This window comes from Pelophylax lessonae, assembly GCF_965119305.1.
Source record: "Pelophylax lessonae genome assembly, chromosome: 4".
NCBI classification, from domain to species: domain Eukaryota; kingdom Metazoa; phylum Chordata; class Amphibia; order Anura; family Ranidae; genus Pelophylax; species Pelophylax lessonae.
In genome coordinates, this window is record NC_138771.1 from 89339168 (window position 1) to 89354389 (window position 15222).

Here is a 15222-nt window from a genome sequence, read left to right on the forward strand (position 1 = left end):
AATCTGCAGCTCTGTAATTTTCTGAAAATAAAATGCAATATCGCTATATGGAGGTGTTCTGTAGACAGAATGTATACGTACAGAATGACCCCCAGAAACATAATTTCCTGCTTGTGTGATTGGCTCACTAATTTTCCCAGAAGTCTGCACTCAGATTTAATGCATTCCCAGCAACACAAATGTCATGTGTGGCTATCTCTCTCTTCAGTATTTTCTGAGAGTGAATACTCAGATCAGGAAAGTCAGTGTGGAGTCACAACTACTAATCTGCAAACTTGTTCTGTCTCAGTGACTAATTACTGAAGCCATTGGATCAGCATGACGGCCAAGGAACTGTAATCAATGGTATCCTCGATACTTCCTCAGTACAGATTTCCTTTAAACAGACAGTAAAATAAATGGTCCACTTGGCCTGCCCTGCAGTTGGCAGCATTACTGTTGGGCTGATTCAACAGTATGATGTAATGAACTAAGTATAGTTTAATGAGCATTGTCCTTTTTTTATTTTTTTATTTTACCAGATTACAGAAAGCCAGGCATATGCATTAGAAGATGAGGTGGCTGTTGTTTTACAACAGCTAATTGCTAATGAGGCTAAAAATCGTGAAAAGGGATCAGAAGATGTGGATTATCCTGCAATCAGAACAGACGTCAATACAGAGGAGAAGCAGGAGAGAAGAATGGTAAGTTTCTTGATCCTGATTGGGGAATGGAGGATAGAATGCAGAGATTGGTCTTACAAAATAATAATTTTACTAAAGCTTTTATTGAAGATTCCTCATATATGGATTAGATATCTGGCTAATAATAACTCTTGTGTTCTGCGATCTCCATATCACTGTTCACAAAGCCGAAAAAGAGTTTGCAATTATTTTCTTGTTCAATTTTTTTTATTGACATTTTTAAATACAAATGGAAGGGGGGGGGGGGGGTAAAGGCTGCAGAATATTTTTTTCTTTTTTATATGAAGAATATACAGTGAGCTGTAACATGCATCTAATCAATAAGATATTCTCAAGTTAGTTACTGTTACACCATCTTATGTTACATTAAGAGATTTTATGACACGTACGATTATTTAAAGTTTTTAGCTTAGAAGGGAGACAAGGGTTTAAATTAACATTGGTATATGTCTACAAAACAGCCGTTATTGTCACTGTGGCACCATTGGTTCACAATGAGATGCAGAGATTCAAAGAAGAGATAAATGAGAGGCTCAAGAAAGAAAGAAAAAAAAAGGAAGGGGAAAAGTTAAAGAGAGAATGGGAGGATAGTGGAGGAGTGGGGTAGCGGGTGTTCTCCCCTCCCCATGGACAGCATGAGTATTTTAGTAACTCAAGGATGTAGTACTCTGTGGTGAAGACCATTGCATAGGTTACAGTCCGGTACTGTACTATGTAAATCCAAAGTCAGCTCTAAAGCCTGCAAGTGCTGTATCCTGGCCTAGGCCAACAAGGCCCAGGCCTAGGGCGGCACTTTGCAGGGGGCAGCAAAAAAAAAAAGCTGCTCCCGGCATGAAAAAAACACAGCCTCCTCCTGTCTCCCGCAAGAAAAGGGTCCCCACCGGCTTGCAATACACAGTGCCAGTTTCATGGAGTGAATTGGGCCAGAGGGCAGGGTCCTGGAGGCAAATCAGACTGGCACCTCCATAAAGCAGTCACACTGCTACCTGCCGATATGAAAATACCAGCCGGTGAGGACATACAGATGGACCGCAGGCTGCCGACCACACCTAATACAACTGGCCCAACGACCGCCAATGCTAATAAGTGTGGCACTGCAGCCTAATGCTCCACCTACCCTCCTCCGCCCCCAGTTATGGCAGGCATCATGTCAATAATATAATTTCATTTCTTTAAACATCCTTGTCCTTGAGCGAGCATATTGAATTGCATCATATACAATTAAGACTTTTAATTGAATATGATGGCAATAATATTTTGGACCTGCTCACCTCATACTGTATGTGCTATCGCAATATGTCACTGGGTTAGTAAGATTTCTCCTAACTTATAAGATATTTGGACTTGTGTTTGCTGCCACTGATTATTTCATTTATTTGTATAATGACTCTGGACTTCCTATTTATTATACAAATAAGTGAAATAATCATATGATTACAATCAGTGTCAGCAAACACAAGTCCAAATATATTAAAAGAGTAATCTTACTAATCCTGTGACATAAGGCTGTACTAATGGGCACTGATAAGGCTGCACTGGTGGCCACTGATGAAGCCACACTGATATGCTGCACTGATGGGCAGTAAAGAGGTGGCACTGATGAGGCTGAACTTATGGGAACTGATAAAGCTATGCTGATAGACTGTGGTTGTGGTCGGTGGTTTACAGATGACAGGGTGGGTCATAAACCGGAAGGGGCGTGGCCTTTACAGGAAGGGGTGGGTCATATTTAAATTAGTGTGTGCACAAGTTTAGTCAGGCCTAGGGCAGCACAAAACCAAAATACACCACTGATGACCACCATATATGAAACATTGTACATTACTGTCCACAAGTTCAAAAATGGAGCTGTGAGTAATGGGGTACAAATTTAGCAATTCTAGAGGGCGTCAGATACCATCAAAAAAAGACTTTATATAAATTATCTAAGGCTAGAAAATGAAATGAGGGCTTGGCCATGGCATATGGCCATGGAGTAAATTTCCTCCCAATCTTCTTCAGGGTTTTCCAAGTTCCTCCTGCCAGAATTTGCAGTTATTTTTATGTACCAAAATAATATTTCAAAGCTTTACATTATTATTCATACAGGGCATGTAAACTTCGCACATGAGAAGGCTACCTTGGTGCAGATTAATTCAGATTACTGCTAATTAATAACCTCTGAATAATCAACAGTTTAGGACCTTTTTTGGAAGGGCAACAACATTTTGTTGGTTAGTTCTGTCTCGTTTCTGTCTCTGAAAACTAGCAGATAATCATTCAGAATGCCTCCACCCAGAGTGAATTCTGTTAAACTTTTCCCATTAATAAAGACCTTAGAAAAAATTTGTTATTCTGTCTATCTAGCAAAGCCTGTCCAGATGAATGTTTCATGGGATCAATTCCATTAGATTCCCCTCGGACCCTTATCTGGTTTACAGCCTCATGTGTAGTCACTGTGTACCAGTACAAAAGATGTAAAACAAGATGTGATTTAACTTTTGGGTTAATTTGTAGATCACATGACACATTTCAGTTGGATGTTAATTACTTAAGCTCCAGAAGGTTTTACCCCCTCAGTGACCAGTCGTGCGACGCTGTACCCAAATGAAATTGATGCCGTTTTTCCCATTAATAGAGCTTTCTTTTAGTGGTATTTGATCACCAATGCAGTTTTTATTTTTTACGCTATAAACAAAAAAAAGCCACAATTTAAAAGAAAAAAAAAAAACAATATTTTTTACTTTTTCATCATTTTAGGCCAATATGTATTCTGCTACATATTTTTGGTAAAAAAAAAATCTTAATAAGTATATATTGATTGGTTTGTGCAAAAGTTATAGCTTCTACAAACATTTGGATACATTCATGGACTTTTTATTGTTTTCACTAGTAATGGCGGCGATCAGTGATTTTTAGCGGGACTGCAACATTGCGGCGACAAATGTGACACTTTTTGGGGACCAGTGACACCAATACAGGGATCAGTGCTAAAAAAAAAAATGCACTGTTAGTGTATAAATGACACTGGCAGGGAAGGGGTTAACACTAGGGGTGATCAAAGGGTTAAGTGTGCTCCTAAGGAATGATTTCTAACTGTGTGGGAGAGTGGATGCACTGGAGGAAAAGAGAGATCTGTGTTTTAGCTTAGCTGAAACATAAGATCTCTCTCTGCCTCTGTGACAGAACAGTGGTCTGCTTTGTTTACATAGGCAGACCGCCATTCTGTCATTCCACAGAACGATCGGTGGGTCCCGGCGACCCGCTGATTGGCTCCCGCTGTGTCCAGGTGCGCCCCTGAAAACCCGGGTGCAAAATCACGTACATGTACGGGAGTACAAATAAAAAACAATGTGGTTGATTAAGTGTTCACACCCTCTTATAGCTGGGGATGTAGCTGTGTTCAGAATTAAGCAATTACATTCAATCTCATGTTAAATAGGAGTCGGTACACACCTGCCATCATTTAAAGTGCCTCTGATTAACCTCATCTGTTCTAGTAGGTCTTTCCTGACCTTTTCTTAATCGCATCCTACAGCAAAAGCCATGGTCTGCAGGGACTAAAGCATCAGAAGGTCTCATTGTTTAAAGGTATCAGTCAGGAGAAGGGTACACAAGAATTTTCAAGGCATTAGATAGACCATGGAACACAGTGAAGACAGTCATCATCAAGTGGAGAAAATATGGCACAACAGTGACATTACCAAGAACTGAATGTCCCTCCAAAATGTATGAAAGGACGAAAACTGGTCAGGGAGGCTGCCAAAAGGCCTACAGCAAAATTTAAGGAGCTGCAGGAATATCTTTAATGAACTTTAATGGCATCCCAGTCTTAGTCCGTAGGGTTCAATATTGAGTTGGCCCACTCTTTGCAGCTATAACCGTTTCAACTCTTCTGGGAAGGCTGTCCACAAGGTTTAGGAGTGTGTCTATGGGAATGTTTGACCATTCTTCCAGAAGCGCTTTTGTGAGGTCAGGCACTGATGTTGACGAGAAGGCCTGGTGGCTCGCATTCCCCGCTTTAATTCCTCCCAAATTTGTTCTATCAGGTTGAGGTAAAAACTCTGTCCAGGTCAGTCAAGTCCCCCCCACCCAAACTCGCTCATCCATGTCTTTGTGGACCTTGATTTGTGCACTGGCCCAAATCATTTGGTGGAGGTGGGATTATGGTGTGGGGTTGTTTTTCATGGGTTGGGCTTGGCCCCTTAGATCTGGTGAAGGGAACTCTTCAGCATACCAAGACATTTTGGACACTTTCATGACTGGGCACCAGTGCACAAAGCAAGGTCCATAAAGACGTGGATGAGCGATTTTGGGGTGAAGGACTTGACTGGCGTGTGTTTAGGAGTGTTTCTATGGGAATGTTTGACCATTTTTCCAGAAGCGCATTTGTGAGGCCAGGCACTGATGTGCCTGAGAAGTCAAGTTCCTCCACCCCAAACTTGCTCATCCGTGTCTTTATGGACCTTGCTTTGTGCACTGGTGCACAGTCATGTTGGAACAGGTTGGAGCCATCCCCACAAAGTTGGGAGCATGAAATTGTCCAAAATGTCTCGGTATGCTGATGCCTTAAGTGTTCCCTTCACTGGAAGTAAGGGACCAAGCCCAACCCCTGAAAAACAACTCCACACCATAATCCCCCCTCCACCAAATAATTTGGACCAGTGGACAAAGCAAGGTCCATAAAGACATGGATGAGTGAGTTTGGGGTGGAGTAACTTGACTGGCCTGCACTAAGCCCTGACCTGAACCTGATAGAACAACTTTGGCATGAATTAGAGCGGAGACTGAGAGCCAGACCTTCTTGTCCAAAATCAGTGCCTGACCTCATAAATGCGCTTCCGGAAGAATGGTCAAACATTCCCATAGACACACTCCTAAACCTTGTGGACAGCCTTCCCAGAAGAGTTGACGCTGTTATAGCTGCATAGGGTGGGCCAATTCAATATTGAACCCTATGGACTAAGACTGGGATGCCATTAAAGTTAATGTGGGTGTAAAGGCAGGCGTCCCAATACTTTTGTTAATATAGTGCGTGTGTGTGTGTATATATATATATCTTTACCATCAGTGTGATAGACTAATATTGCACTTTGCGATTTTGGAGGACACTTTTCTGTTTTTGGACTATTTGCACTCTGTTTGAGTTTTAGCTTATTTGTGCTGATTTTTGCATTGTTTTGCACATTGTTTGTTATATTGCACTTTATTGAAGGGAATTCATTCATATTGTTATTTTTAGGATTTTATAGCTCTATGATATTGCTTTCTTTGTTCATTTTGGTTTTTTTTTTTGCACAATTAGCTAAGCACTTTTTTACGCATATCAAATTTTTTAAAAGGGTGTAGTGCTGTTGTTTGTCTGCATAGTCCATGTATCTCTTTTGAATATTTGCGCAGAAGCTATTGGTTTGTTTTGTAGGAGGTTGTTTTTGTTTGAAGGTTAACAGGGCGACAGGGACGGGTCCTGGACTTTAGGTATATTTCCCTATCCCTATGTCCTTAAGGAGGACAGTTTGAAGTGATTGTAAAGTCTTGTCTTGTTATTCTTACCTGCTCTGTTGCAGTGGATTTGCACAGAGCAGCCCAGATCCTCCTCTTCTCGGGTCCCTCTTCTGTGATCCTGGCCCCTCCCACCTGATGAGTGCCCCCACAGCTATCAGCTTGCTATGGGGGCACCCTAACTGAGTCACAGCTCCCTGTGTCCATTCAGAAACCGAGCCCCAACCCCCCCCTCCCTCGCTTCTGGTTGGCTAGCTGACTTTGATTGACAGCAGCAGTTGCCAATGGCGCCACTGCTCTGTCTCAGCTAATCAGGAGGGGCAATCTCAGACTGCTGAGACACTCGTGGACATCTCTGGACAGAGAGGGACCTCAGGTAAGTATTAGGGGGGCTGAGGGGGGCTGCTGCACACAGAAGGTTTTTTTTTTATCTTAATGCATAGAATGCGATAAGACAAAAAAAAACCTTCTGACTTTACAACTCCCTTGAAGACATGGTTGAGTGCTTAGGGGTTCTCACCTATGCAGGGTGAGGTCTGTCGGATAGTTCAGTTGGAGAAGAGAGGTCTGATTTTCAGTACTCTCTGGATACGTAAGTCCTCAATTGGGACCTGGAATTGGGAGGTTCGGTGAGACCCTTGGATGGGAAAAAACCTCCAAACTCTGATTACAGGGACTGAAGGGGATAACCCACCTGCATCAGAGACCAGAAAAAGAAAAGGAAACAGTCAGTACCTGTCCATGTGAGGTGGAGTAACGCAGAGCACAGCTAAGTGTGCAGGGTGGCCTAGCTTGTGGTTGAGATACGGCTGCTGAACTGTGAAGATCTCCTTTTGGGGATCCCTGAGGCAGACGGGAGCTTTCTAACACCCTGTAAAGGATGAGTGACGTTGAGCCGACTCTTTTATTTTGTTGTACCAACAATATTAGGAGTATTTTGTTTGCTGAAGATATTTTTCTATTTGCCTATTTTTTTTTTTTTTAAATAAAAATGAAAGTTTGCTTTTACCAACATGTTTAGCTGAGGATCTGGGGCTCCTCAAGGTTGCGGAGGGGCAGCAAAGAAATTCTTGGTTTATATTTTTATTGTTGTCTGTGTCTGCACATCTATTGCACAAATTGTTAAATTGTTTTAAATCATGGAGGGCAAAGAAGAAGGCATGGAATACCCAAATGAGTGCAAACATAAAGCACGCCAAGAAGTCCTTATAGGATGCAGGCCAGGAGATGACTCATTACACCACTCTCCACCCTTTTTGAAAAATAACACATTTTTGTTGCTGGGAGATTACATAATGTGGGCCAAGTTATTATTTGGCATCCAAATTATCAGTTGTAATTGCAATGCTGAGTAATGTTGTTATTTAATTATTAACTCTTTGGTACAGGAAAATTCTTCAGAAATAAATACAGCTATTATACAACAGGAGAAATATAAAGTACATGACATCATATAGAATGAACATAGATATCCTACACATTTGTTTTCCAAAATAAATTCCAGTATCATTTACTTTAGCTTGCTCTACAGGAAAGCCTTATTTATTCTGAAGACAAACATGTAATATATATACAAACCTGATTCCAAAAAAGTTGGGACACTGTACAAATTGTGAATTAAAACCGAATGCAATGATGTCGAAGTTTCAAATTTAAATTTTTTATTCAGAATACAACATAGATGACATATCGAATGTTTAAACTGAGAAAATGTATAATTTTAAGGGAAAAATAAGTTGATTTTAAATTTCATGGCATCAACACATCTCAAAAAAGTTGAGACAAGGCCATACTTACCACTGTGTGGCATCCCCTCTTCTTTTTATAACAGTCTGCAAATGTCTGGGGACTGAGGAGACAAGTTGCGCAAGTTTAGGAATAGGAATGTTCTCCCATTCTTGTCTAATCCAGGCTTCTAGTTGCTTAACTGTCTTAGGTCTTCTTTGTCGCATCTTCCTCTTTATGATGTGCCAAATGTTTTCTATGGGTGAAAGATCTGGACTGCAGGCTGGCCATTTCAGTACCCGGATCCTTCTTCTACACAGCCATGATGTTGTAATTGATGCAGTGTGTGGTCTGGCATTGTCATGTTGGAAAATGCAAGGTCTTCCCTGAAAGAGACAACGTCTGGATGGGAGCATATGTTGTTCTAGAACTTTGATATACCTTTCAGCATTGATGGTGCCTTTCCAGATGTGTAAGCTGCCCATGCCACACGCACTCATGCAACCCCATACCATCAGAGATGCAGGCTTCTGAACTGAGCGCTGATAACAACTTGGGTTGTCCTTGTCCTCTTTAGTCCGGATGACATGGCGTCCCAGTTTTCCAAAAAGAATTTCAAATTTTGATTTGTCTGACCACAGAACAGTTTTCCACTTTGCCACAGTCCATTTTAAATGAGCCTTGGCCCAGAGAAAACGCCTGCGCTTCTGGATCATGTTTAGACATGGCTTCTTTTTTGGCCTATAGAGTTTTAACTGGCAACGGCGAATGGCCCGGTGGATTGTGTTCACCGACAATGTTTTCTGGATGTATTCCTGAGCCCATTCCTGTATGTGATGCAGTGCCGTCTAAGGGCCCAAAGATCACGGGCATCCAGTATGGTTTTCCGGCCTTGACCCTTACGCACAGAGATTGTTCCAGATTCTCTGAATCTTTGGATGATATTATGCACTGTAGATGATGATAACTTCAAACTCTGCAATTTTTCTCGGAGAAACTCCTTTCTGATATTGCTCCATTATTTTTCACCGCAGCATTGGGGGAATTGGTGATCCTCTGCCCATCTTGACTTCTGAGAGACACTGCCACAATGAGAGGCTCTTTGTATACCCAATCATGTTGCCAATTGTCCTAATAAGTTGCAAATTGGTCCTCCAGCTATTCCTTATATGTACATTTAACTTTTCCGGCCTCTTATTGCTACCTGTCCCAACTTTTTTGGAATGTGTAGCTCTCATGAAATCCAAAATGAGCCAATATTTGGCATGACATTTCAAAATGTCTCACGTTCAACATTTGATATGTTATCTATATTATATTGTGAATAAAATATAAGATTATGAGATTTGTAAATTAGTCCATTCCTTTTTTACTCACAATTTGAACAGTGTCCCAACTTTTTGGAATCGGGTTTCTATATATATATATATGTATATATATATATATATTTTATATATATGTATATACTTTTATTTTACTTTATTTTTTATTGTATACTTATTAAGGAACCACAAGAGAATGAAGCATCAGAACAGAGTACCAATGTTGCTGACAGTGACTGGTCCCCTGCAACTAATATGGAAAGGAGGAATGAAATGCCATTGGAAGAAAACTTTGAAGATTTACAATATTTCCCAAACTTTTATCAACTCATAAAGAGCCTTAATTCAGGTATTTGATAAATAATAACTTATTAGATCCTATACCTACACCATTGTACTGGAAAAGCATAGCCCAGGTGTGTCCAACCTCTTGACCTTCCTGGGCCACATTGGAAGAAGAGGAATTATATTGGGCCACACATAAAATATACTAACAATAAGGATAGCTGGTGAGCAGAGAAAGCTGGGTAGATCACACGCTAATGATCACTGATATAGATAATGTATCTGAGTAATTAAACTTATTTTTTTTTGTAATATTTTTTATTATAAAAGTAAAAGAGGGCAACATAAAACTAGTGCGATATTTGACACTGTGTTTGATAACCTAACACATCAGTATCTGGTTTGATAGATGTTGTAGCGATTCTCAATAAATTCTCAAGGTCCTCATCAAATATTTTGGTTTTAATTTTGCCCTTTGTAAGTACATTTATGATTTTGTGTTGAGCTAAGTGTTGATGGGGGGACAAGTGTTAGTGAAGGAAAGCTCAGTGTCAGCTCAGTCCAAACAAGCTATTTAAAAGTTCACTGAAAGATGGAGTTCAGCTTTAAGGCTTGGGTTCTGCATTGTATGTTAATGCATGTCTGTTTCTCAGATCTGCCCCTTATATTCACATTGCCATCTATTCTAAGCAATTTGTTTTAGGTATGCTGTGTGAAAGGAAAAAACAACAACAAATCATAGGGGATTCTCAAATTTGACTGCAAAACTGGAAAAATACTTTAAATTCTTAACGGGCAGCATTCATTATCCCTGTAATTTTTCTGGATGTACAAGAGATATTAATATGGTCTCTAAGGATGCAAAAGAAAACAAACAAGATAATTTGTATTTTTAAAAAGTTAATTAAATGTCATCCAATTTAATTTCTTCTTTTTTTTTTTAATTGGAACTCATTTTTTTTTTTTTTTGTTTAAGGGTAAGGGTATTACATTAAAAGCAAATCTGTCCTTACAAAATAAAAATGATAAAGCAAATCTGGCATACAGGTACAGCTGCCATAAGGTGTTATAGCTTATTTTTTTATTTTTCATACCAGCCTTCCAGAGCTCTCTGTCTGAAATTTGGAGTATATTCTGCCTATGATTCTACATGAGTAGTCTGTAATGTCATGCACGTGTGATCTTTTGAAAAGGATGGGGAGGAGGGGCGTGCCTATTATTTTTCAGATAGTTGGTATTTGTAGAAAAAAAAAAAAAAGTGTTTGGATTCCAAGGGCATTTAGCAGTCTAACTCTAAAGGCAAAGGGTTTGTACTGGCACCTCACGATACAGTAACTTGTATGCCAGGGTTGCTTAAAATTGTGTGCCAGTGTTGCTTATAATTGTATACGTATGCATTGATAACATTTGATTTAAAATAAATTAGTTGTATGAGTAATTATACAGTGTGTGTGTTTATAAATGTTGTAGTGTTATCTAATTTCCTCATTTTTATCCATAGAAAATGATGCTAAAGAAAAGGAAACATTGATATCCATAATGAAAACTCTTATTGATTTTGTAAAAATGATGGTAAAATATGGAACAATTACACCAGAAGAAGGAGTCAATTATTTGGGTAAGGGCATATTTACCGATACATACAAATTCAAACAAATTGAGCTTCTTGACTGCAGCTGAAAAAAAAATAGCAATATAAAAAAAAAAAAAAAAAAACGTTAGCATAACAACTTTATTGGTAAAAATTACCTTTAATAAATGCTAGATAAAGTAAATCTAAGCTTAGTTATTAAAAATACATATATAAATTAATTGCTTGATGTAATTTCAAAAGATATTTTCAGTCTATTTTTCCATCCTTTATTAACCACCCCAGTACTAGCATGTTTTACTCCCTACCTTTCCAAGCCATTTTTCAGTTTCTAGTTCTGTGATAGTTTGGCTGACTCAGTCATTCAATAGTAATCCCAGATAAACGTTATATCATTTTTTTTTTTAAACAAATAGACTCAAATATAACTTAAACTTTATTTTGGTGGTTATTAATAACCATTTTTTTAAATATATATATATATATATATAAAGAAAAAAATGCGAAAAAACATTCTGTTTTAAAACATATCAATCGAACAGTTTTTCTTCATAAAGAAAATGTAATAAATGAAAACGGATTCTGTCATTGGTAAAGCAGAAGGGCGGTGTATACATTTTATAGAGGGAGGTGGAGTTATACATGTACAGGCCGGAGGATGTGTATACAGGGCCGAATTTACATCTCAGAAACCTATAGGCAGAGAATTCTGAAACGCAAACTTTCAGCAAAAAAACACACTAAAGTGAATTTTAGGGCAAACAAATGCAAGAAAATACCCGTATTTTTGGTAAACTATACAAGAGGAGATTGCACTGAATAAATAGATACCCAACATGTCAAACCCTAAATTTGCGTGCGCCCATGAAAATGGAGACATACTTCAGTACCCTATATTTTCTTTAGGCGACGCTTCAAAACCCCCCTATAGCCATCAGTTTAGTGTTATGGAGGAGGTCTTGTGCTAGAATTATTGCACGGCGATATGCAACGTGTATCATAATCAACATTTTCCCGTGTTGACGCCCATGCCGCATATGTTTACATTTGTACGTACATATATTATTATTATTATAATACAGAGTTTATATAGCGCCTATAGTTTGCACAGTGCCCTAAAATATGAGGGCAGACAATACAGTTACAATAAAATTCTATACAGGAGGAATCAGAAGACCCTGCTCGCCAGAGTGTATATTTGGGGGTGGGGGCCTAAAAAAATGTTGTGGGGGGGATTTTATGCACTTGGGTGTAACTTTTTTTCTCTTTCGTTCATTGACGGACACAGCTCCTGATCTTCAAAAACCATTGGGTTATACTGCCCCCTACAGGAGTAGGACACTAGGCAGAAAAAGAATCTGGCTACGCCTATGGCAGGGTTCGTACGGTCATTAAAAACCTGGAAAAGTTATGGAATTCTGAGATGACACTTTCCAGGCCTGGAAAGGTCATGGAAAAGTACGATTTTACAAATGTTTTGGAAAAGTCATGGAAATCTGGGGAGGAGCGGGGGGGAGCGGCGGGCAGCGGCTGGGGGAGCGGATGCTTAAAACTTTTTTATTGCAAATTAATGTATAATTTTATTTTATGCTTGTGCACATTTCCGGGTCCGCAGCAGCCGAGGAGTAGATCATACACCAAGCACCAATCGCTGGCAGCGGGGAGGGCCGGGCCGCGGTTTGCCTGGATGTGACTGGCCAGCAGCAGCAAACCAATCACAGGAGGCGGAAGCGTCACTGGAGGGCGGGCCGCATGAACGTGATGATGACGCGGAAGGGGGCGGTAACCGTTTCAGTTACCGCACCCCCGCGTCATCACGTTCATGCGGCCGGCCCGCTCTCCAGTGACGCTTCCGCTGCCTGTGATTGGTTTGCTGCTGCTGGCCAGTCACATACAGGCAAACCGCGGCCCGGCCCTCCCCGCTGCCTGTCATTGGTGCACGATCATTTCCTCGGCTGCTGCTGGCCAGTGACCGACCGTAGGGCAAACTGCGAGCACCTACTGTACCAGTCCTACGGGAATGTTAAAAATAAATGTAAATAAATAATTAAGCATTCAATCCTGAGTCGCCTTAGTTTCTGTGAGAACTCTTTTCTGCCTCATGGGACTGTTAGGTTCGGCCTAAGAATAGTAAGCGCCGCATTTTTTCCAGCTGCACCTTCATGACTCACTGCCACCTGAACAGTTTTATTTGGGCAAGCAGGAGCACCACTGTTCTTTCTCCCAAAAGTAAGTGCCGCATTTGTGCACCATAAGATCTGTGCCATCCATACCAGTCTGCCTGCACCTCATGACTGTTGCTTGGGCCTAAAAGATTGCTGTGCTGCATTTTGTGCATCTGACTGTCTGTGCCATCCATACCAGTCCGCCTGCACCTTATGACTGTCGCTTGGGCCTAAAAGATTGCTGTGCTGCATTTTGTGCATCTGACTGTCTGTGCCATCCATACCAGTCTGCCTGCACCTCATGACTGTCGCTTGGGCCTAAAAGATTGCTGTGCTGCATTTTGTGCATCTCACTGTCTGTGCCATCCATACCAGTCCGCCTGCACCTCATGACTGTCGCTTGGGCCTTAAAAGATTACTGTGCTGCATTTTGTGCATCTCACTGTCTGTGCCATCCATACCAGTCCGCCTGCACCTCATGACTGTCGCTTGGGCCTTAAAAGATTACTGTGCTGCATTTTGTGCATCTCACTGTCTGTGCCATCCATACCAGTCCGCCTGCACCTTATGACTGTCGCTTGGGCCTTAAAAGATTACTGTGCTGCATTTTGGGTGTGCTGGGTGTGACACATGCTGGGTGTGACATAGATTTTCTTCTTATTTAACACGTATACATAGACATTTCATGAAACATTAGGTCATGAATATTTACGTGAAGTCATGGAAAAGTCATGGAAAAGTCATGGAATTTCATTGGTGAAAATGTGTATGAACCCTGTATGGGCAGTCCCAGGGGGTATACTCCCTCTCTCTGCTACAGCTACTCAGTTTTTTCTGTCTAGTCAGGAGTAAGGGCCTAGTTCCTTGCTGGGATCTCTGGTCCTGGCAAATTTTTTTATTTCTTTTTTTGCACGTGCAGACCTTAGCTCCACGCTAGGTCGGCTGCGACATAGCCCCACTGGATGGGGGCTGGCCTTTGAGTTAAACGCCTCGCAAGGTCGCATACGATCAGGTCTCGGCCTGAGTCGTAGCGTTCCTCCTGGCCAAAAGCTCCCCATTTCGATGGGAGCGGTGCCCATCTTGTTCCTGGTATGGTGATTAGTTGTCCCCCCTCTCATCTGGAGGGTTTTGGGGTGGATGTGGTCCCCTCCTTGGGACGGTCGGACCCCCAGGTTTCCCTCCATCCCATCTAGCACCCCTTTTCATCTGTCCCCCATCCTACCCCCCTCCACTTATGCTGGGGCTGTGTGGGTGGTCTGGTCCACCTCCCAGGGTGGGGGCAGGGTGCTATGCTGGCGATGGGGGCCGGGGGGTGCGCCACCGGCGACCGGACAACCGGCTGTGCGAGGGGGGGGGTTTGTACCTTGTGGTGGCTCCTGCCAGGGCCCCCTGTCCTGCCTGGGCCTGTCCTTGAGGCCTAGGGATCCCTCCTGGGTCCCTGGGAACCTTGTGGTGCTGCGCAGGTCCGCCATTTTGTTGTTCCCTTTTGTATTTAATGCACGGCAGCTATGTTTGTGTAGTACGGAGGCCATTTTGCGATGGTTTGCCAGCGCACTCTACTCGGGCCTTCCGTCATCAGGCGTCAGTGATGCAGGTTTGCAAGGCGGCCACCTGGTAGTCGGTGCACACTTTCACAAAGTTCTATAAAGTGGATGTGTTGGCATCTGCGGATTCTTCTTGTGGCTGCAAGGTTTTGCAGGCTGCTATTTAGAGGACCTGATCCTCTTGAAGGTGTATTGGTTTTTTTCGGGTGAGCTCCAGTTGTTTTGGTTGAGTTTCTGTTGCCTGGTTGGCTACTGTTTTAGCCTTGGGAATTTTTGTTGCTGTTCCCACCCCTCATGTTTAACACTGCTTTGGGACTTCCCAATGGTTATGAAGATCAGGAGCTGTGTCTGTCAATGAATGAAAGAGAAAATGGGATTTTTGACTTACCGTAAAATCCATTACTCTGATGGCCATAGACAAACACA

General features: G+C 41.5%; 1 protein-coding gene across 1 annotated transcript in view; it reads left to right on the forward strand.

The window, feature by feature from the left end:
- Positions 1-15222, forward strand: part of SCG3 (secretogranin III) — a 76261-nt gene that overhangs the window by 21800 nt on the left and 39239 nt on the right. Inside the window, exons 6-8 of the mRNA XM_082254186.1 lie at positions 522-683; positions 9395-9560; positions 10998-11114. Coding sequence (XP_082110312.1) covers positions 522-683; positions 9395-9560; positions 10998-11114 — 445 coding nt within the window. The remainder of the gene's footprint in view (positions 1-521; positions 684-9394; positions 9561-10997; positions 11115-15222) is intronic.